The sequence below is a fragment of the Lynx rufus genome, unplaced genomic scaffold (assembly GCF_022079265.1).
Source record: "Lynx rufus isolate CCGP_SWC_20201006 ecotype Redwood Valley unplaced genomic scaffold, mLynRuf1.p SCAF_23, whole genome shotgun sequence".
Taxonomy (NCBI): domain Eukaryota; kingdom Metazoa; phylum Chordata; class Mammalia; order Carnivora; family Felidae; genus Lynx; species Lynx rufus.
In genome coordinates, this window is record NW_025814838.1 from 14,340,632 (window position 1) to 14,364,055 (window position 23,424).

General features: G+C 47.8%; 1 protein-coding gene across 2 annotated transcripts in view; it reads right to left on the reverse strand.

The window, feature by feature from the left end:
* Positions 1-22,843, reverse strand: part of SHISA9 (shisa family member 9) — a 276,964-nt gene extending 254,121 nt beyond the window's left edge. For both annotated transcript variants that reach the window (XM_047087128.1, XM_047087126.1), the window contains exons 1-2: positions 22,281-22,843; positions 9,908-10,035 (exon numbers count right to left, since the gene is read on the reverse strand). In XM_047087128.1, coding sequence (XP_046943084.1) covers positions 9,908-10,035; positions 22,281-22,843 — 691 coding nt within the window. The remainder of the gene's footprint in view (positions 1-9,907; positions 10,036-22,280) is intronic.
* Between the last annotated feature and the right edge of the window lie 581 nt (positions 22,844-23,424).

The following is a 23,424-nucleotide window of genomic DNA, read 5'->3' on the forward strand; positions in this document are numbered from 1 at the left end:
AATAAGGACAGTGGAACACATTTTTCATAAAATCAACACTTCATTTGATTTAGGAAATGTATTTTATTTTGAGAAGTATTTCTTACCTACATGTTTGGTGTTAAAATGTCCCTATCATTTATGAAATGATGGTGATAGTATTTTATAGTTACTTTTTACGAAATTTCCTTTCTTGGCAAAAGTGGAAGTTAGTATACTACGTTGATCCCCCGGTTCTCCAATTTCTTTAAAATTTTTAATCTTTGAAACCAATAGTGTGGTGAACCAAAGGCAAGAATAATTCTTGAAGTTCTCTCAAGTTCCAGCATTCTAGGAGATAAACTTTTCTTGCTGAATGGTTTGAACCATATAACTGCATCAGGGAGTGATTCAGCACCATGGACAGATCTCCAACTATGGGGCCCATCTTGGGGGACAAAGGGCTGGATTGAAATGAGTAGAAGAGGGGCGCCTGGGTGGCTCAGTCGGTTGAGTGTCCGACTTTGGCTCAGGTCATGATCTCACGGTTCGTGAGTTTGAGCCCCGCATCGGGCTCTGTGCTGACAGCTCAGAGCCTGGAGCCTGCTTCAGATTCTGTGTCTCCCTCTCTCTGCGCCCCATCCCCACTCATGCTCTGTCTCTCTCTGTCTTAAAAATAAATAAAACATTTAAAAAAATTTAAATGAGTAGAAGACAGTGCAGGCTCTGCTTTGAGCATAGCAGTCTTCATGTGACCACACAACTCAAGGCCTAATACCTAAATTAATAAATTTAAGTCTCCATGGAATAAAATATTCAGATTATGATTACACTTAGTTTCATTAACTGCATTCTCAGAATAATATGATGGGGTTTCCCTTTCAACTTGTAATTAACTTTGTTGAGAATTCTTACTGGGGTTTTCATGCAGCTTCCTAAAACCTTATTATAAGTTATTTTAATATATTTATTATGGGATTAAACTATGTTGCTCAATTTTATATTGGCTGTTATTTTTAAAAGAAGAAAAAATTCAACACTAATCTTGAAGAACAGTGAGCTGATTGAACTGAAAACAGTACTTTGAAAAGGATCTGTACTCAACTCCTGACAGCTAATCCTGAAATTTTGGTCCTTCCACGTCAGGTGTGGCATTTTCATTTTCCTACCAAAAGCAGTGTGACCCCAACCAAACAAAATCCCCTTCTCCCATTAGACAATCTGTATAAAACTAATCAAACCTGCAAGAAAGACCTATATTCTAAGACTGATAGATCTCCCCTCAATCGAAGGTGAGGAAAATCAGTATATGAAATTTTTCTGCTTTCTTTCACTATGATTCTTGGGAAGTTGTTAGGGCATATTTCTCTTAGAACAAAATATCAATTTCTCAAGAAAATGTGCTAATCTCTTCATTCTCCTTTGGCCCCAAGTGTTTCGAGGAGGTCTCCTGCCTGCACCCACGGCATCCTGCCCTTACGCCTACCATGCTTCTCTGCAATTACCTGTTTACTCCAGTGTCTCATAAACTCTAAGAGGACAGTTCCAATTTTTTGTCTCATTCATCTGTATACCTCCCATTCCTAGCACATTGTCTGGCAGGATTTTATAAGTATCAGTTAAATATTGATTGAGTCGATGGAAATATTAATGACAAGAAATCAGACAAACTGGCTAAAATCTGAGTCCTCCAAAACAGAAATGGTGACTTTCTCTCCATGGGTCCATTTTCAAAGATTAGTGTAGTCTAAAACAGTGATTATTAGCAGAAACCAAAACATAAGGAGAAGAAAGAGAAGAGACATAATTTGGAGCATCACCCAGTGTAGGTCCTTGGAAAAGGCCCAAGAAAAGTCATGAATAGAGTACAAAGTATAAAGCCAGACAAGAGTTGAGTTCATATTTGAACCCACATATAGGATGTGAATGCCTTACCAAATATTTCTGTGGCCTTGGGCAGGCTACTTAAACTCTCTGAGATACGGTTTTCTCATCTATAATATGTGGGTGCAAGATCTTTTCCAATTATTTCATGGGGTTATTGTGAGAAGTAAAATGCATGCACGTGACAGGTGCACAACAAACATTATTCTGTTTTATTACTCCTTTTATATCCACACTAAGTGTCAAAAACATAGTAGGCATGTTGCATCATTTAATCCTGATATATAAATAGAAACGCTCTCCCAAAAATACCTGTGTCCAAGAATAGGCTTCCCCTAGTATGGCAGGAACAGAGCTTGGCATCTTTTAACCAGACACTGTGATGGGCACTTAGGCTTTCTTTACAAATAGTCCTACAGCTGGTTTGAAGCACTTTGGAAAAGCAATGCAAATCTAATTAAGCAATGCCATGCGGCCAGAGTTAGTAGCAATTTTTGAAAACAGCCCAGGAGATGGCTTACAGAAAGTGGTAGGGTTTGGGGGGTTTTTTGTGTGTGTTTTTTTTTTATTCTTTTAAGGGCTCCGTTTCTGTGTTGCCCACACACACAGATACACACGCCCTCATGAACGCATAATCCCATTTTCTGGGTGAAAATACAAGCCATGTTTGAAACCATACAGATTTCTACAGGCCTGGTCTGCCACTGTAAATAAAATATTAAAACCAATATTCCTAACAGAACAAAAGCTCATGTGTTTCAACGGGAATAGAAGAAAAACATAAGACAGGAACAAATGGCTAAGAATAGGACAGCTGTTCCATCAGAACTATTTCCTTGGGAAGAAATTGACAGATTCTTTGGTTCTCATTGGCATCAAAAACATTAGTAGTAACAAACACACACACACACACACACACACACACACACACGTGCAGACTGTGGAGGGCAAACATTTTCACTTTGAAACAGCAACTGCACGATGAATTCATGCTGGTGTGTATCACCACCCCCTCGTTAATGGACCACATTAGCACGAAGGTTCACTCGTCCCACAAGTAAGAGTAACGGCCAACATTTAGGTTACCAACCACTATGCTAAGTTCACTATCTGAATGAATGCATTTAATCCTCCCAAACAATCTTGTATTTTGCTCCTTTTATAGAATGGGAAACCGAGGTTCCGAAAATGAAATTAATTTTCCCAAGATTACATAATCAACAGGCAACAGAGCAGATACCCAGTTACGTCTACCTCCCAAGCCCACATACCCCACTGCCTCACTGCACTATCTCAAAGACATATTGGACATGTTTAGTGGGCATCGACCACACGTGAGAGACCCTTCCATAACACTGAATACTTCAAGAGAAAACCGGAACTCTTGATCTGAAATCACAGAAAATTGATTCAAGTCATTGCACGGAACCTACAAATGTGTTTAGTTAATCCACTACAGACCCAACCCCTACCTCTTAGTAACTTTACCACGTACGGACCCATGTGCCAAAACCCTAACAGTCAGAGATCTTCAGACGGAAGAGTCTTAGTCTGCCTGATTGGGGAAAAGAATGCTCACATTTCAGAAACAAGAGCGTTGGTAGCCATGGCTTCGTTGAAAAGAGTGAGAGCCTCACAAGAGTCGGAATTAGCCAAGTTCCCTCAAAACTCAAAATCCCAAGGGTCCTACTAACAGGTTCCACTGAGGAGAGATTCATTCTTCCATGCATGTGTTGTTTCATCCAACAAACACCTGTTGAACACTGTGTCATTTCACTGAAGATACGGGGGTGACTAAAACAAATACAACCCCTGCCCCACCCCAACAAAGCTTAAAACAGCAATCTCCACCCCACTTCTCAAGGATGGCCTTCTTGGAGAACCAGCTCCACCACGGCCATGAGAGGAGCTAAAACACTCTCCACCCCACCCAACTGACTGCACCCGGGTCAGACAGCTGATCCAGGGGAAGCCAGCCCACGGGCTGGTCAGAAGCTAATCACATTTTCTCTCTCTGCATAATAGGAACTAAAAGACACAGCAGTGAACTGCCTTAAAGACAAAAGTGATGCTTTACTCACTCCACCTGCTCAAGTCCTGAAGGTAGCCCTGATTCCTATCCTTCCTGAGCCTGCATAGTCCCCAGAAGATATCCATGTGTATCCAACAAAGTTCAGGCTATATAGTCAGACAGACCTGGGGACGAATCCTGGTTCCTGTATCTATTAACTATGACACCGTGGACAAGATCTTTCGTGGTTAATTTTATTATGGATATCTTCAAATACAAAGATAGAATGGACTCCCATGTATTTGGCCACCAAATAATAACAATAATAGTAATATTTATTAATAGTAATATGCAATATTTCCCCCCTTCTGTTCTACTGTTCCACTGAAACAGGAATAATGATACCCTGTCCATCGACTTTTTCATTCACTAGACAAAACTGGATGGGGCTGCTTCTGTCAGCCAGCCCGGTTCCCACGGTATGGGGGTCGCTGTCACAATACAAAGCATGTGCTCTCATGCAGTTTACATGGTAGTGGAAGAGGCATAAATAAGGAAGAAGACAACTTCAGAAAGAACACAAGTTATTAAGAAAATAATGGGGGAATGAGGAACAGTAGGGAGCTTGTGGGCCAAAGGGAGACAAGGAAGTCTTCTCCAGTGAGGTAGCTTTAGGCGTATGATATAAAAGGGTAGAGGCCTGGGAGCAGGGTTCTGCAGGCAGGGAGCACAGCAAGTGCAAAGATCCTGGGGCAGGGATGAGCAAGGCTGTTCACGGGTTGTTTTCAGTACAAAATGAGCTAATGCGTCCAGAGCTTTAACATAATGCCTGGCACATAGTAAGTGCTCAGTAAATGTTCGTTCCTGTTCCTCCTAAGGAAGGACTCATCACAAGACCTACACTGGAGTGTGTTTTCGAGACAGCTCTCTTTCCTGCAGGGCCAATGGATCTGAGGGTTCACTTCCCAAATCCTTCAACCACTTCAACCCCTAGGGGGGAAGACTTCCCCCTTCTGCAAACACCTGTACCCAAAGGAGAGGTCACATAGTAGAGTGGTTGAAACACAGACCTTGGGGTCTCACTGGCCCGGTTTAAATCCCAGCTCTACCATTTAGCAGCTGTATGAACTTTGGATAAGTCATTTAACCTCTCTGAGCCCCAGTTTCCCCACCTTTATGATGGTGGAAATAACAGTACCAACCTAATAAGGTTTTGAACATTCAGTCTGGAGGTGCGGGGTAGAATGCTGCCTATATAAGTTACTGTTAATATTTCACTATCTTACATATATTTTTACTCTTATACACCTGCCCCGATTATGAAATTCCCCCGTTTTTTAAAAGATATTTGGGAATATCCCTGCCAGTGTCTCCAAAAGTCAAGTATAGGACATTTGGGTGTCTTGGTAAATATGGGAAATGAATGGAAACCCATTTGGCCCTAGATATGAGCTGCACAACATCTTCAGAAGCTAAATCATGGATCTGCTTTTCATCTGGTTCCCTGTAAACCCACTGGGAAATGGTCCTGGAGGTCGGTGGGGGGGGGGGGGAGGTGAGGAGGGTGGTCAGGGGGGAGCTGAGGCTGGAATTTCTGGTCTTTCTGATGGATTCTGTGTCCAGAAACATCAAGCCAGCATTTCTCCTCAGTCTGGGGTGAGATCTCACCTTCTAAGTAAATATTGTACTATCAACCCAATTCAAAAGAGGCGTGACGTGTTTGCGTAAAACACACAGAGGGTACTCTGTCCCACGAGCCTCTGTGAGAGCACAGTGAAGACATAAACTGGTTCTATTCCCACACTGACCAGGGGAATAATTTTATGTGGATGCTTTTATAGACCCTGGGAGATACTTTTTCTACTGTGGCAATAAAGGCTTTGTAATTGCCGCTGACTTATTTAGTGCCGTTTTCAGTCTTTACCACATCATTAAACAATACTGCACAACCAAAATACTACTATCAGCCTGACTGTACAAAATACAATGTAGCATCCTGTTGTGGATCCTGGAACAGAAAAGGGACCTAAGGAAAGGAACTACTGAAACCCAAACACTATCCACGGTTTAGCTAAAAATAATGTACCAATGTTAATGTCTTAGTTTTGACAGGTGTACCACAGTAACGAATGATGTTAACATCAGGGGGAAGTGGGTGAGGAGTATATAGAACTCTGGGTGTTATCTCTGCTACTTCTCTGTAAATATAAAATTATTTCCAGATTAAAATTACATATAGTTTTTAGAAAGTGTGCTGTTAACACAAATGAGCTGAGAAACATTAACCTGGTCTCGCTCCTTGCACCCACAGCCTTCACTCACATCTCCCATCCTTTTTTTTTTTTTTTAATGTTTACTTTTGAGAGGTGGAGACAGAGCATGAGCAGGGGAGAGGCGGAGAGAGACAGAGACACAAAATCCGAAGCAGGCTCCAGGCTCTGAGCTGTCAGCACAGAGCCCGACATGGGGCTTGAACTCACAAACCCTGAGATCACAACCTGAGCCGAAGTAGGAGGCTTAACCGACTGAGCCACCCAGGTGCCCCCTCACATCTCCCATCCTTAAGACACAAGGGAGCCTATATTTACTCCGCACTCCCGAAAAGCATGGGGAGTGTCCCTGGCAGGCTGGGAAGCTGGGGTGGGGGAGATAGAAGCACGTTCATAGCACTTGAGGACAAAATGTGCCTTCAAAAGCAAACTATAATTATACAGAAGCCGAGGAGCATTTGCGAAAAATCACTATCTCATCTGAATCTACATCCTGTTCATCAAAGAGGTCGAGGCCCTTTTGATTATCAGACTAAATATTTTTAGGCAATATCACTGAATGCCTGGAAAGAACATGAACAGCATCAGCTGAAGAAAAATTCATCTTCAGATAAAAAAGCAAGTCTTGCATATCACAGGAAAGATCAACCCTAGGAAATGTATAAAGGGAAGTTGACAACATTTCCCCACATTGAAGATTTCCCCCCCACCACCCGGATTTGCCTTTACCCTGGTCCTCCAGTCCCTTCCTTCTAAATATCTGGATTTCTGCAGACTTTTGATTCTCTTAGCTTGACCAAGGCATAATGGAAAGATCAGAAAGGGGTCTAGCATTAGTATCAAGATGAGGAAAGAGGGTTGCCTGGGTGGCTCAGTCAGTTAAGGGTCCGACTTCAGTTCAGGTCATGATCTCATGGTTCGTCGGTTCAAGCCCCATGTCAGGCTCTGTGCTGACAGCTCAGAGCCTGGAGCCTGCTTTGGATTCTGTGTCTCCCTCTCTCTCTGCCTCTCCCCTGTTTATGGTCTGTGTGTCTCTCTCTCAAAAATACATAAACATTAAAAAAAAAGATGAGGAAAGAGAAATAGATTGGAGATGAGTATTCTCTGAAAGCTATGTTGAGCGGGTCACTGAATAGAGATGAAAATGACACTCAAGTTTGGGTTATCGAATTCCCAGTCAAGTCTGGTAACTTGCATGTTTAGTGAAGAATACCGCAACAATGGCATGATGTGCCCCCTCTTGGTATATCATAAATGGATGCACCTTTCTTTCCATTTTTGGTAATGGTAACTCTTCACTGCTCACAATGTCCAGAGAAGGGTTCAATTCAATAGGTGCATTCTAATTCTGGCACCAAGAGCTGGTCTAACTTCTCAGTTGGAATGAATTCCTTCTCTCCTAGTTCTCTATGGGTCAAAATGGGCTCTGGTGACTGCCTGGCCTCTTGAAGCCCCAATAATTGATAAATATCAGTCATTTAGGCCTAGCCTGTCAATGAACTTCCAAAATCATTCCCTCTTCTGAACATGTAAATTTTCCCTGTGTCTACAATATGTAAATAGCTCTTGTGAATCAATAAAAAGACAAAATCATTACAAGGAAGGCTATCTTTACTACCAACTACTAAATTAACTGTGAAAATTAAACTGATTAAGGGGCCCCTGGGTGGCTTAATCGGTTAATCAGTTAAGCTTAATCGGTTAAGCTTCTGACTATTGGTTTCAGCTCAGGTCATGATCTCACTCACAGTTTGTGAGTTCAAGCCCCATATCAGACCCTGTACTGACAGTCAGGAGCCTGCTACGGATTCTCTAACTCTCTCTCTGCCCCTCCCATGCTCGCTCTATCTCTCTCTCAAAAATAGATACATTTTAAACAAAATTTTAAACAAAATTAAACTGATTAATGTAAATTGGAGGAACACCTATATGCTTCTTATCTTTCCAGACCTTCCCAAAAATTCTAGGAAATAAGGACTGGATCATCCCAGCAGCAGGATAGGAAATTAACATCTCGTACGAATGCAGTAAGTGTTTGTGTAGACCTGGAATTCTCTTCTGTAGTCTACCAGGAATGCTCTGGCGTACATCCACCCAAGAGAACATTACAGGACATTTTTTAATTGGTATAAATATCTCTGATTACTGAGGCTCAGACATAGGCCAAACGCAAGAATCATAAATAAACCAAGTTAGTCTGTCACAAGAGACTTCTGAATTCCTCAGTGCCTGGACACCCATCTCTGAGCAGTAATTTGTCTCCAGTACAACTTTTAACAGAAGTCCCTTATTTCAACAAGATTCATTAACGCTCCATGCCCTTTGGCCTAATGCAATGATGAAACGTGGGTGACTTCAGTGCGTTTGTTATTCTGTTTGAGCGTTGATTCAAAAATCACCACAAAACTTACAACTTCACACGAGAAACTTGTTAACTCCCCTTGGAGAGCCACGGACTCCACACCATTTCACCTTTGTCTACTCCGTGACCACATTCTCTCACGTGTGACGTCTGGGACCCACATACAACTAGGTTCTGCTTCTTTCCCAGTGACACCTGAAAGGGAATGTGCTCATTTCCATCAGAGACAGAATGGAACTCAGCAACTGCCATTTCCGAGTTGGTGCAATTTACCGTGTCTTTCAGGGCTGTGAGGTTTGGTCATAAAACTTCCAACTGCTGATGTATTTCGCTCTAAAATGTGGCCATTCCTCACGCCGTTCTATGACCCAATTCATAAATAAATAATGCCAAATGATTGAATACAGCGAAACCTAAGACATTCTATTTGGTAGCCCTTTTCCGAACCATGTAAACGTTGACTTGATAACTATGTGGCAACATTTTCAAGCCTATGAAAAATTATCACAATGCAGAATCAGAGAAACTACATCACCTGTGTCACATACCTCAGATTTATTCCTCTACCCATCAAGCATAAAAATTTGTAGGCAAACAGTCCAAAATGGTGATTCAGCAAATAAGCTACTAATGCAACTTTTGTAACGGGGCTTCAGCAAAGGTGACCCAGACTATAAAATGTGCCGTGTTTTTAAGAACCTCCAGCCACCACTAAATACATCCTTTAAACTGTCTGGCTTGTGTTATTTTAAATGAAGCCCTCCACATTACTTTCATGTGGGGGGTAACTTGAAAACATAATAGCAAGGAATAAGCACCCCAAAGCAACATAACCACAAGTCAAGACCCCACACACACAAATGCACATGTATGTGCATGTGTACATACTCAGAGTAGTTTGCAATTATTTTTATGAAACTCTCTTTTTTATGAAAAAGAGATCAAATTCTTCTGAACTACTGTCTGTTCACTGAAAACAGCATGAAGCCTAAAGGTCACAACTGGTCCACCTCAGGAAGCAAATAAGCCAATGGACCACTGGTTAAACGATTTTCCGATCAAGATGAACGAATAAAATGGGTTAATGCCAAACAGATTACGTAAAATGAAACAACCAAGTAACCCATTGGTTAACTAAGTCCCCATGATGAACCAACCAAGAGGGCCATTAGTTAACGGAAGAACCAACCATCAGAAGCCAACCGAATGGATCAATCTGTAACAGAAACACCAACCAAATGAAATCAGATGATGCCGAACACAGCTAGCTAGCTTCATCTGGAGAGATGGAAGAAAACTTGCAACTAGGCAACAAACAGAAAAGCTCTTAATGAATCCAAACACATCCCATGCAATCTGGACACGTGGCCACTGCCTGGGTCACCACGTGGGGCTGGAAACGGACCACACAGCTATACTTACGAAGATTATTTATGGGAGTTCTGGTATCCATGTTTTCGTAATGCTGGACATGAACCACAATGTTGAGGTCCCTCTCCATGGGGTCGGTGTTGCAGTGGCCCTGTGGCCTCATGACATCTGCAAGGGCCCTGAAAGGAGAAAGAAGTGAAATCTGTTCATTCCAAACGCAATGACTGGCACCTGTTGTGTTCTGAGCACTGTGCTTAGGAGGACGAGGCCCCTTACTCCACGGAGTTGCCATGCTCGTTAGAGGTGGGAGGGAGAAAAAGACATCAGGAAGTTAAGAAGATCACTGCAATTACAGATTACATAAGGACTTCATGCAAAACAGGACACGCGTTCCCCACAAGAGATGTGTAATTAGCAATATCACCTACCTTGCAGAGAGCTGTGGAGAGGATTGAATGACGAATATATGTAATGCGTCTGCACCCCATAAATTTAGCCCCCCTCATAGCTGACACCTGATACCACACCCCACGTACATCAGTGGTCCACTATTAGCCACAAATAACATTTATAGGGTGCTTACCACAAGTGGGGCACCGTGTGAATCACGTTAAGCCTTAACTAAGGGGCTTACAAACACCTTATGAGGTTTATTACTCCTTCTTTGCAGATGAGCGGACAAAGGCTCAGAGAAGTGAATTAACCTGCTGAAAGTCACACAGCCCGTTGCATGGGTCTTTGAACAAGAGTCCGTTTTCACAGCTCTGTACGCTGAGTGCATTGGGTTTCCTGTAGTTAGGGAGGATTTGGCACGATCCATCCATACCCCCCAAGGTGGGTGCCCCTCTTAATCAGTAGCTGGGACATAGGGCAAGCTTACAACCTGAGTCACCAACTGTGTTTTATCGTCACGTTTCGCCTCCTTGACACTCATCCAAGGGTCAGTATTCTTTCGGCTGTCTTTGACAAATAAGAAAACCAGTTGAGAGGTGTTGAGTGACTATGTGAGTTTCTCCCAGCTGCCGTAACAAAGTGCCCCACACTAAGTGGCCCCAAACCACACAAACGTACTGTCTCACAGTTCTGGAGGCCAGAAGTCCAAAATCAGGACATTAGGAGACTCCTCCCTTGCCTCCTCCTGGCTTCCGGTGGATTTCTGGTGGAAATCTCTGGCATCTGCTAGCTCGCAGCTGCCTCACCCCAGGCTCTTCCTCCCTCTTTGCCCCGTGTGTCTCACGAGGCTCTGTCTTCCCGTGAAGACCTGCTTTTAAGGACACCAGTCATACTGGGTTGGGGCGCACCCTCCTCCAGGATAAGCTCATCTCAAGTCCTTACATGTGCAAAATCCCATTCCTCAATAACGTCACATTCTGAGGACCACAAGACCAGGACTCTAAAAAAGCTTTTGTTATGGGGCGGGGGTACACCGTTCACCCAGAACGCTGACCTTCACAATTAGATGTAACCTTAGTAAAGCCGCTCAGCGTTTGCACAGAGAGCAGAACAGAGGTAAGTGCCAAGCGGATACCACATCTAAGGTCAGACCTCACCACCCCACGTCTGCCTCTCGGCCTACGCTCCACCAGGTCATTCCTGAGACAGGATTATCCTTGAACGATATGTACTATTGTGGGTATAACTGCACAGGTATGCATCTCTGACACGAGCCGTGTTTTGACCACAAACCTCATTCTGCTTCTTCCTCTTTGCGCGACAGGAGAGCTAGCCAAGGTGCTAAGTGTGAATCTCCTTTCCCCAGTGGTTTCATGGAGAAGCAGACGAGTATCAGCCCTGCTTAGCCATTTCCCTAATATTTCCCTAATTATGGGCACCGAGACGCTCAGCACCTCCCTGCCTCTGAACACAACATAGCCATAGGCACCCTCATTCATGCCTCCTCTTGGACCAGGGAGAGCTTCTCAGGGTACACACCCACAAGTCATACTGCCATGGTTCAGGATACATCCAGATGCTCCTAACCAACCAGAACCCTCTGAGTCCACATCGAGGGAGACAGAGACGGAAGGAGAGCTGTTTGCGAGAGGTCAGCCTGCCGGCTGAAATTTAGCCCCCCCACCACCCCATATAGCATCGATTCTCAAACAATGTCTGCCAACGAGTGGCACCAGCATCACCTGGGAGCACGTTAAAAGGCAAATTTTCAGGTCCACCCAGACCTACTGACTCAGAAACTCCAGGGGCAGCCACCTGAGGTTTCAGGTGCACATCCAAGTCTGAGCCTGTGTTAGGCTCACGGAGGCCCCAAGCTCGGGGAATGAGTGGTTGCTCAGGGGGCAAGGAGACAATGCCCCAAAAACCACAGCGGGTGAGAAGTGTCAGATGTGAACTACAGGGGACACAGCAAGAGTCCCTCGCGCATTAGAGGAAAAGACTGAGCGTGCCAAGACGCAAGACAATAACGACAGCTCCCAATCATTCACTCATTCACTCAACAAATATCCATTGCCTACTATGTGCCAGGCACTAGTCAGAGCTCTGGGAACACAGCCAGTGTGCAAGATGCACAAGATCACTGTCTTACCAAAGCTTGTATTCTAGGGGACAGGATAAAAAAATATATGCGCGTTAAATAAATTTTTAAAAAGTATAACACGTGGGGCGCCTGGGTGGCTCAGTCGGTTAGGCGTCTGACTTCGGCTCAGGTCATGATCTCGCGGTCCGTGGGTTCAAGCCCTGCGTCGGGCTCTGTGCTGACAGCTCAGAGCCTGGAGCCTGCTTTGGATTCTGTGTCTCCCTCTCTCTCTCTGCCCCTCCCCCGTTCATGCTCTGTCTCTCTATGTCTCAAAAATAAACATTAAAAAAAATTAAAAATTAAAATAAATAAATAAATAAAAAGTATAACACAATCAAGCAACACTGGCACATGGCAGCCTTATTCTCAACAGCCCCAAAGTGGAAACAACCCAAATCAACTGATGAATGGACACGCAGAAGGTGTTATATGCAGTGGAGTATGATTCAGCCACAAAAAGGAAGGAAACATCGACACCTGCTACAACATGGATGGAACCTGGAAACTTGAAGCTCCTTGCAAAGGACCCAAAAAGCCACGGGGTACGTGATTCTATTTCCATTAAGTGTTCAGAAAGGGTTAATCCATAGAGATAAAAAGGAGACCAGTGGTGGCCAGGGGCTGGAGATAAGGAGGACTGAGGAGTGGCTCTGGAATGTATATGGACTTTCAACCATGAAAATGTTCTGGGATCAGACAGGAGTGATAGTTGCTTCAATTTATGAATATGTCAAAAACCACTGAATTGTACACTTTTCTAAAATTCTACATAAAGTGACAGAGAGAGAGAGAGAGAGAGAGAGAGGGAGAGATAAGGTGGCCAGGAAAAGCTTTCCTGAGGAGTTGACATTTGAGGTGAGCCCTGAACTGTAAGAAGGAGTTGGTCGTGTAAAGGTGATGGAAAGAAACTTCCTGGCAGCTGGAGCAGCAAATGCAAAGGCCCTGGGGCAGTAAAGAGTTCATATACTTGAAGTACAATCCAAAAGGCCAATGAAGCTGGAGGATAGGCAATAAGGAAGGGAGCTTTCAAGGTGAGGATTATCCTACCCATTTTATGGAGCAAAAAAAAACTGTTCAAGTTCACCCGGCGCATCACTGCAGGGACTGAGATACAAACCCGAGTGTCTCTGAAATTAGAGTTCAGCCTCCTTCCTCACTCTGGGCTGTAAGCAGAGTTTGAAACTCAAGGAGGCTGCAGGAAACGGAAGGTTTGAGGTAAAGCGGGTGCTCCAAACCTGATATGCCTTTTTCACTTCTAAACAGGATCTTCATCATGAACTTCCGGGGGTCCCTGGACCCCTCGGGAATTGAATGGAAATTTTGTTTGTGCATTTTTCTCAAGCAAGGAGCCATAGCTTTCACCAGTTCCTCTAAGGAGTCCCCCCCAGAATTCCATGTTATTCAGGCTTTCAAGAGGTTAGCAGGGTAAGTTATCAGGACAGCTACCACGAACTCGGTCAGCGCAGCTATCTGCACATTCCCTGGGCCTCTCTGGGGTGCTGAAATTCCTGAAAACCCAGCCCAAAAGCCAGGGATGCTTTTCCCCAAGACAGCCCTTCCCAGGGCATGCAATGGAGATGAGAGTTCTTAAGAGGCCTCCATATCCTGGAAAAGCAGCCTTCAAAGTAGAGTCCACTCACTCTACGCACCACAAAAAAATGATTCGGCATAAGGACAGGAAATCCAAGAACTCCTGTGTATGGTCTTTAGTCGTTCAAGTGAGGAATCAATGCAATACGGGTATGGATGCTGGCACCCTCACTTGAGATGCCCACGTCAGCCAGCGAGAATCAGGAAGCTCAGACCAAGAACGGTGACTGGGGTGCATTGCCCATATTACAGCTATGTGCCCCCCTAAAGGGGATAGGCAGATACATTATCTAGGTTTAGCAAGGCTAACCATCACTGAGCAGGCGCATGGCTTAACCACCACCACCGCCCCTCCAACCGTAACAAAACCACAGGCTGAAGAAAATTCTGATAGAGGAAGCACAAGAAAACAATCGCGTTGTGGGTGATGGGCATTGAGGAGGGCACCTGTTGGGATGAGCACTGGGTATTGTATGGAAACCAGTAAATTTTATATATACACATAAAAAGAAAACAATTGCATTGCCTCTCCACTTTTCTTCAACAGCTAGCTCGTTACAAGGTTAAAAACAACAATGTTCTATTCAGATCAAAGCCAAGTCAGCCAAAAACAGTCAAAATTCTCATGAAAAATATTCAAAATGTGGACTGTTTATTAATGGTAAGTTTCATCCTCAACAAACATCATGATTTGACATTAGCTAATGATTGCATGACGTCATCATGCTTACCAACAGACTTTAATATTTACTGCACCTTCAGCTCAGCTTAAAATTTGTTTTTATGTATGCTTTACAATGTACCTAACAACTGTTCACTGGTCCATGCACATACTTATTAGTACAACAAATGTGTATCGATTAGGGTACAGACCAAAAAACATGTTAAAATACGTGTCCAAAAAGCTTCATAAATAAGACAATGGACATCACCAACTATGTGCTATAAACCAAATTCCCAAGGATTTGCCATCTATTTGCGGCACATAGTTTGGGTGCTTCTCAAACCGTGTGCATTCGTGCTACCTCGGGGTCTTGTTAAAAATGTAGATTCTATTTCAGTAAGTCTGAGGCAGGGCATGAGATTCTTCCACTCAAGCTCCCAGGTCACAAAAATGAGATGGCTCCACAGGACATACTCTGAGTACTAAGTCCCTAAAAGAACTATAATGGTAGCTTTTAAGTGTCCACTTGACTATGGCACAGGGTGCCCAAATATTTGGTCAAATATCATCATGGATGCATCGGAGAATGTGCATTTGGATGAGATGAACAGTGACATTCAACAGACTGAGTACATTGCCCTCTAGCATTCGGGTGGGCCTCATCTAATCAGTTGAAGGCATGCAGAGACAAAAGTCCCACCCTCTCTTGAGTAAAAGGGAATTTTCCTGCCTGACAGCCTTCAAACTGGGATGTCAGCTCTGCAGATTTCAGACTTCCTAATGGCAAGTCCACATCATGTATCTCACTCTTGCTCTCTCTCTCTATATATATATCTCCTACAGGTTTTGTTTCTCTGGAGAACCATAACTAATACAGGTACCTTACTAAAGAAACTACACTTTTCTTTGATATCCCTTGTCCCAGTTCAGAACAATTACCTTGAAACATTGCCATTTTTGTGGTCATAGATGATTGAATATTGGCAATTTCCTAAGTTTCAATTTAGCGTCAATTTCTTTCTAGATGTACTTGTGTGTTACTTGTCTCGTGCCATTTGACTGTTAGCTCTTTTGAGTGCAGGGATTGCGTCTGTAATGTCACCATTCTCTTATAGCTCTCAAAACAGTACTAGGTATGCCATAGGTGCTCAATAAATACCTATGAAATGAATACACAAATGGGTGAATGAATGAACAAAAGACAAGATACTTTCTTTTGTAAATTATGATGTCAGAAACCAGATACTGGTTTTGTCCGTGGCAGATACTGTTCTAGGCACTGAGGATACAACAGAAGAGATGTGGTGTCCCCACACTCCTTACTTTGGACAGTAAAGCAAAGATACACATAATCAAGTAGCAAACCAGGAAATTAATAAGTTAATTTTAGGCTGTAATGAAGCAAGAAACACCAGGCGATGAGCCGGAGGGGGGCGGGCAGTAGTAACTGAGTCGTCAGGGTCATCAGGGACGGCTTCTCGGAGAAGGCGACACCAGAGGGGAGACCTCAATGGCGAGGGAGCCAGCGCATGAGGTCTGACAGAGGATTCGAGCCAAGCCAACGCGACAGTTCCAAGGTAGCAATGAGCTTGGCATATTTGAGGAACAAAAAGAGAATACGGTGTTCCTTCACTTTCCAATCACAGCGAGCAAATAAAAGACCCCAACATTCCCAAACAGAGCTCAGAACCTCCTCATCTGGCTTCAAAGCTCCCAGGAATCCCAAGGTCTAAACTATGTTCTGACATTTAAACACCTGAATAGGATTCCGGAACATTTCCTCTGAAGCGTCTTTTACTTTTTCAAGAACGCAAGGGCCGTGGGCATGAGGTGACTTTCTGGAGTGGTGGTTACACAGGTAGAGGCAAAGCTCCTGAAACCACACTTAAACTTAAAATATGTGCCTTTTACTGGGTCAAGTATATACCCCACTGAAGGTGACTGCTAAAATGCAAGGACTCCATCGCCCAAAGAGAAGTAACCTGCCACGAGCAAGAATTTATAGAGACTTCTCGATGGGCAACAAGATTTGCCTGCAAGGGTTTCTCTAAGCTGGGGAGCTGGTCAAAGCCAGAGGGTAACCACAGACATGCAGGGAAAAGGGGCAGCGGGAAGAGAGAAAAGGCAAAAGGAGGGGAGACGTTTATCGGTTGATGCCGCCTCTTTAAAAGGGACTCCAGCTCTTCTGAAGCGTGTTTGAAAAGCACCCGGGACACTGTGCTGTGCAATGTGCCACTTGGATTTCTGATTCTGTTTGAAGGTGGGCAAAATAATGACATGTGTTCCCTACTGGTCTGAAGCGTATGGAGCTTCAAACACACATTCCTGCCCCCAGGGTCGCTTCTCATCAACGGCTCCTTCCAAGGGCGCTGGCCCTGCCAGGGGCAGAGGCAGGAAACACTCCTGGTCTTGATCTTACAGGGGCTCCTTGAACTGGCCCCCCTGCACGTGTCGCCATTTGCAGAACAGCAAGCACTTCTCTGCAATCTGAGAGCACGTTAGTCCAGCACGTGTCCACTCAAAGGCCGTGCAGCCTAGTGGTCAGGGACCTGTGCCCTGGCCTCAGACTGTCCGGGTTGGAAGTCTGACTCCTCCACTCCCCAGGGCCTCGTTCATCCTCACGGAAAGCAATCTGTGCCTCTTCAGAGGCACACTGTCCTAAGGCCTGCCTCACTGGGGCAGGGCCTGGAATTAAATGAGCACTTATACACAAGCTCGTGGTGAAATAGCAGGCTGGACAAGGCTTCTTTCATATCACCCAGGCCAACACTTTGCAAGGCATTTAATGAGGCCATTCCCGGGTCTTCTCTCCTATTCTGAACCTGTCCCCCTCTGCTGCTTAACTCTGAAGGAGTTAGGAGACTGGACCAATGCCACACAGCTTAAAAGATGGAACAGGGCAAGGACTAGGTACTGAGTTTCAGACTACAACATTTACCCCTTTGGCAGGTAAGGGGTAGAAAATTCCAGTAATAAGGGTGATGGCAAGGGGGTAAAACTTGCTGAGCAGTGACCATAAAGAGGTCCTGTGCTAAGGGCCTCCCAAGCCCAGTCTCAGTGAAACCTCGCACGAGCCTGGGACATAGGGATCACCAGGGTCTCATTCTACAGACAAGAATCTAAAACTCAGAGAGGTGAAGTCACGTTCCCAAGGTCACACAGCTCCTAAGCGGCCAGACTGGATGGAATCTCCAGACATCTGACTTGAGGTAGGCTCGACTGAGTCTCCAGGGACTCCAGAGTGGGGGTGGAGACAGAGGCCAACCTGAGAGCTTCCTAAAGAGGGAACTCACCACTGGGTGGCAACCAACAGCTTCCCTGGGAAAATGCACATCAGTGTTGTCCAAACTACCGATTTCTCAAGAGAAGTCAGGAATCGGGATTTCTACGTGAAATCTCCTTAGTTCTAAGTTGGTTTTAAAACACAATGTATGACAGAGACTGAAGAAATTTTACAGGCGGATGCAGTGAGCCTTGACCGGATCCGAGTTTGGGAGCTCAAGCTCCAGAGGACATCTTTGGTACGACCAGGAAAATGTTACCCTGATTGGCTACTTGATGGTATGACAGACTTTCTGCCCTTCTTCTCGAGGGTGATCCTAGGATTGTGTCATGGGGGAGAATGTCCTTGTTCTTAGGCAATCCACGCTGAAGTATTTAGGGATGAAGTGCCATGTCTGCAATTCGTTTTCAAATGTTTCAGCCAAGAAACACAGGAAAAGGAAAGGGAGGGAGAAAGGGACAGAGGAAAAGAAAATACAGAGTGTGTACTAAAGCAAACATGACAAAATACTAATAATTGTGTGGCCTGGATTAGTAACTCTCAACTGGGGGTGATTCTACCCCCAGATGACATGTGGTTATGACTGAGGACATTTTTTTTTTAACTGTCACAGGTGGGTTGTAAGGGGGGTGCTATTGGCATAGTGGGTGGAGTCGAAGCGTGCTGCCAGACCCCCTACGATGCACAGAACAGCCCCCCCCACTACTGAGAATGAGCCGGCTCCAAATGGCAGTCGTACCGGGAGTGACAAACCCTAAAGACATTTTTATGTTTCAAGTTTTTTCTTTTGTATGTGCAAAATGTTTCACCGTAAAAAAAAAAAAAAAAACAGAGAGAGAGAGTGAAACTTTAAAATAAAAATAAGAACACATAAATAGCCACACCTTGCAGACCAAACAAAACATGCCTGCATGGTTGGGTAACCACAGCCGGCCACTGTTTGCAGTCACTTGTTCCGATCCACAGTGGCTGGATGTAATGCTGCTCTGGCTGGTGAATGAGGGTCTCTGAAGCTCTTCTGATATCGTGGGTGAGACCCCCGCAGCTCCTGGAGTTAGCTACTTTCTCCTGTTATCAGGTCCCAGTCGGCCCAGAAGGGAGCAGCCAACATGCCCAGGACTCTGGGTCTGAAAACCGACATCACGGAGGCCTCTTCCGGGATACCACAAGCGCACGGGTCACCAGGAGCAATTGGTGACCCAGGGGTGCTTTCCGATGAAATGAGAATGAACCCCTCATCTCAGTGACCCGCACAGCCCAAGACAAAACAAATTAAGAGGCTGTGGCTGAGACGTTAATTGCACCCAGAAGCTCTCAGGTGGCTGGGTGCACCCCACCCAGGTACCCCCTGGCCCCCACAAGCAAAACCCAATGAGCTCATGGCTGTGACCAGGACTTGAAATGAACAACTGCACACACACAGTGCAACACGCATTTGGACGGTCCTTGGGGCAGCCCCCAGCACCACAAATACACAAAGCAGAAATACGTGCTGAAAACACACAACCAAATGCAAATAAGGGAGTGGCCTTGGATTAATTCATCCATTCCCAAGAATGTAAAAAATAGTCCCAAACTCAAGAACGGTCTTCCTCAAGAACGTCAAGGCCACTTTTGAAGAGCCATTCAGGGAGACTGTTACATGCGGATTTCTGGGGCTCCTCCCAGACCTTTACTGACCCAGAACCTTTCCCGACAGAACACAAGAATGTGCATTTTAGGAAGCTCCCACCCCCACCCCCACCCCCATCCAATGCTCACTGGCACTGAAAACACCGTTGAAATCAGGGGCCTGGGGACTGCAGTTTTATAACTGTGTGACCTTGGAGAAGCCATCCAACCTGAACCGTGATTTTCTCATCTATCAGTGGGAATTGACAGCACTTGTCTCCTAGGGCAGCTGTGCACACTAAAGGCGTGTTTACACACACATGCACGTGCACACACACACACACACACACACACACACACACCCTAATACGGTGCTTGGCAAATGTTCCTTCATCTTCTGTAATGGTAACTGTCCACACGCTGGAAAACCTAGAGAGCTTTACAAAAGTACACAGACTCAGCAACCCTAGAGATTCTGAAGGAAATTGTCGAGGGCGGGGCCCCTAGCAACACGATTTTTTTTTTTTAAAGCACTCCAGGTGGTCCTAAACAGCAGCTGGGGTTGAAAACCACAGGGTGGAAACTGCCAATAAAAATCAACTATACTTTCTCTTCAAGAGAATGTACTTCTACCGCATTCTGGAATTTCCAAAGTGTACCCGGAGAGTCCTGTGGCCAGGCTCTGTTATCAGAGGACTGGGTGGCCCGCGATGCCACCCCCAAGCAGCCCTTTAGTGGTCCCTGCAGAAGTGGCCACAACTGACCAAGCTGGGGGGGGGGGGGGGAGGGGGGACTCTTTTTCTCCAGACAAGAGCTGCAAGGTGGCAGGACAGGAATGGGAGTCGCTCCTGGGCCCTCAGGTCGGCGGTGGAGCGCTCTCGACAGGAATACCCAGATCACGCGGAGCCTGAAGATCACACATCACCTTCTCCCGCCGCAGGCCAAAGGGAGCCGCCCACCCTTAGCTCCGCTGGCACCCTCCCACCTCCCCTTCTCCCGCCTTTCCTCCCCTCCTCCACCCCCCACCCAAACACCCAGGAGGGCTTCTGTAAGCGCTGGTTTGCAAGGGAAAGGCTCAGTGGATACTTCAGCAGAGGAATTAACCCGAATCTGCAAGGCAGGCTACCTCTCCCTGGGGGACTCTCTCCCTACCAAGGCGACACCCGCCGCCTGCCGCAGTCCTGCCTCCGTACTCTTCCTTCACCTCAACACAGACCCCAGGAAGCTACAGGGACTGGCGGGGACTGCGGGGAAGTGAAACTCCGGCCTGTGGGGCTGGCGACAGGGCTTCTTGGGGGTGCAGGAGGTGGGCGGGGCCAGCGTGTTTCTCGCTCGGTGGGTCAGGGTTTCCTGAATCCCCTGGAAGCTTACTTTTGTGCTTCAAGACCCCAACATCCACCCACCCCTCCCTGCTGACCCAAACCAAGAGGAACTTCCTCACCTCTTGCCCCAAATCCCTCCCCTCTGGGGAAAAGAAAGAAAGAATCATCGGATACTCTGCGTATAAATAGAAAATAATTACTAGTGAGGTGGTAATGTTCCTTCGCCTATTTTTGGTGGGTCTCTTTGTTCAGATTTTTTAGGCAGGCGCACGGAGCTCGTGCATCCACACGAGCACACATGGGCCCCCGCCGGAGGTGTGGGGAGGGTGTGTGTCGGGGGGGGGGACCCATGGCGACCCCCGTTGCCTACACTCGGCAAGAAGCTCGAGCTAGCTAGCGCCCAGCCATCCAGCCGTTCCAAGACCGCCAGTCGCTCCCCAACCCCGCTCGCCCAGACCTCACGCCAACCCTGGCCTCCGTCGGGTCTGGGGGCTGAGTCCTGGGGGTTGCGTTCTCGGCCTCCAAAGTTACTGGGTTGTGCGAATCAATTTAGACACTTTTAAAAAAAGCAAAAGGCAAATAGCTCCATTAATCCCCAAATGCCTTCTCCCATCTGCTGCGACTTGCTGGCGCTGGGACTTGCATAATGAATAAGGCAACCAGGAAAGTTGACGAATCAGGGGGGCGGGAGGGGGGCTCCCGCCCTTGGAGTCCGCGCCAACCCCCTGCAAGGGGCGCAGCGTGCGGCGAAGGCCCCGGCCCCCAGCAGGGAGAGGTGGCGACGGCGGAAAGGGGCGAGGGGTGCGGGTGGCCGGGAGGCAACCGAGGTCCCGATTCCGGGGACCTGGCAGCTCAGGGAGAGAGAGGCGGCCGCTCCAGGCAAGGCTTTTGTTCTCGCCCTCCCTCCCCTCTCTCTCTCTCTCCACCTCCCTCGCCTCTTTTTCGCGAGCCTTACGAGTTGCAGGCGGCACACACTCCTTCCCTCCCTCACACACACGCGCGCGCGCGGGCTCACACACGCCCCCCTTCCCTTTCGGGCCCGCCTGCCCTGTTTACCTAGAAGCTAGCGTCTGGAATCCGAGGGGTAGACCCCTCCCCAAAACCCAAGACTCCGGGGCCGCGGGCTGCCGGGCTGTGTGTGTCTCAGACCCGCTTCAATCCTAGGCGGGAGGGGGCGGCGGGAGGGTGACGGGTGCAGAGACCCCCCCCCCCCATACACACACGCGCTCCAGTCCACACCTGTGCGGAGCCCAGCGCCCCCTCTCCGCGCGGGGAGCCGAAGTTGGCTTCCCGGGCGACCTCCCCCAGCGGAGACGCGTGGGGGGTGGGGGAAGCGCCATTGCCCAGGGAAAGGTGGAGAGGGAAGACGAGGGAGAGCGGCGCCTGGAGGGGAGGCGGCGGGGGGAGGGGAGGCAGCCCACCTGGACATGTGCTCCCTTTGCGGCCGGTGCGCTTTCTCCAGCCCCAGCTTGGTGAAGATGCCTACAAGCACCATGACGGCCACCACCCCGCAGATGATGTAAACGATCAGGTTGGTCTTGTCCTTCGTGGGGTCGTGCAGGGGGTCGTCCTTGCGTGCGGGGGGCTTGCCGGTGTTGAGCCACAGCGGAGTGTCGTAGTTGGTGCAGGTGCTCTGGTTCAGTCGCCGCTTCTTAAATGTGCAGCAGAACCGGAAGCCACAAGTCCCGCAGCAGAAGATGAAGTCGCCCGAGCTGCAGTTGAACGGCGGGTCCCACTGGCCCATGACATCGAAGTAGCCCCGGCAGAAGTCCGGCGTGGGCGCCCGGGTCGGGGGCGCGTCCGAGGCCCCCGCGCCCTCGCCGGCCTCTCCGGAGGCGGCCCCGGACCGGTTGCCCCCCGCCAGCACTACCACGCCGCCCAGCTGCGCCAGCTGCCCGTGCCCCGCTCGCTCCTGCGCCCGGCACACGCGGGCGCACAGCTCGGTGAGGAAGCAGCCGAGGAGCAGCCGGAGGACGCGGCGCATCGTGTCTCCCAGCCCGGGCTCGGCCGCTCGGCCGCCGCTGGAGCCGCTGCAGCCGCCTCTCGAGGCGCGGCCGAAGCTGCCGAGGCTGCTGCCGGGGGCTGCGAGCCGCCGCGGGCCGCACATGCAGGGAGCGGCGCGGGGCGCTCGGTGGTCGGCGGCCACTGCGCTCGGCTCAGCCCGCGTTCGCCTCCAGCGCGCCGCGCGCCGAGGGGCCGGCCGGGGAGGAGCGCGCCTGACCGGGCGGGGGGAGGATGAGCGGGGGCAAGCGCGGGGTGCAGGTCCGGCCGGCTACGGGGAGAGGCGGGGGCCGGAGAGCAGGGGAGCGTCGGTCTGTCCGCGCCTCGCCTTGGCCGGCGGCTCCGGACTCGCCGCCCTGCGCCGGCTCGCAGGATCCCTCTCACCTCTCCAGCTCGCCAAGTGCGCTGGAGAGAGCGAAGCAACACTTGTGGAATGAAGGGAGGGCAGGAGGAGAGGGGGAGGGGGAGGGGAAGGAGGGCGGGCAGAGGAGGGAAGGGGGGGTGGAACGGGCGCGAGCTCGAGAGGGGCGGGGGCGCGGAAGAGGTGACTCGGGCGGGGGGGGG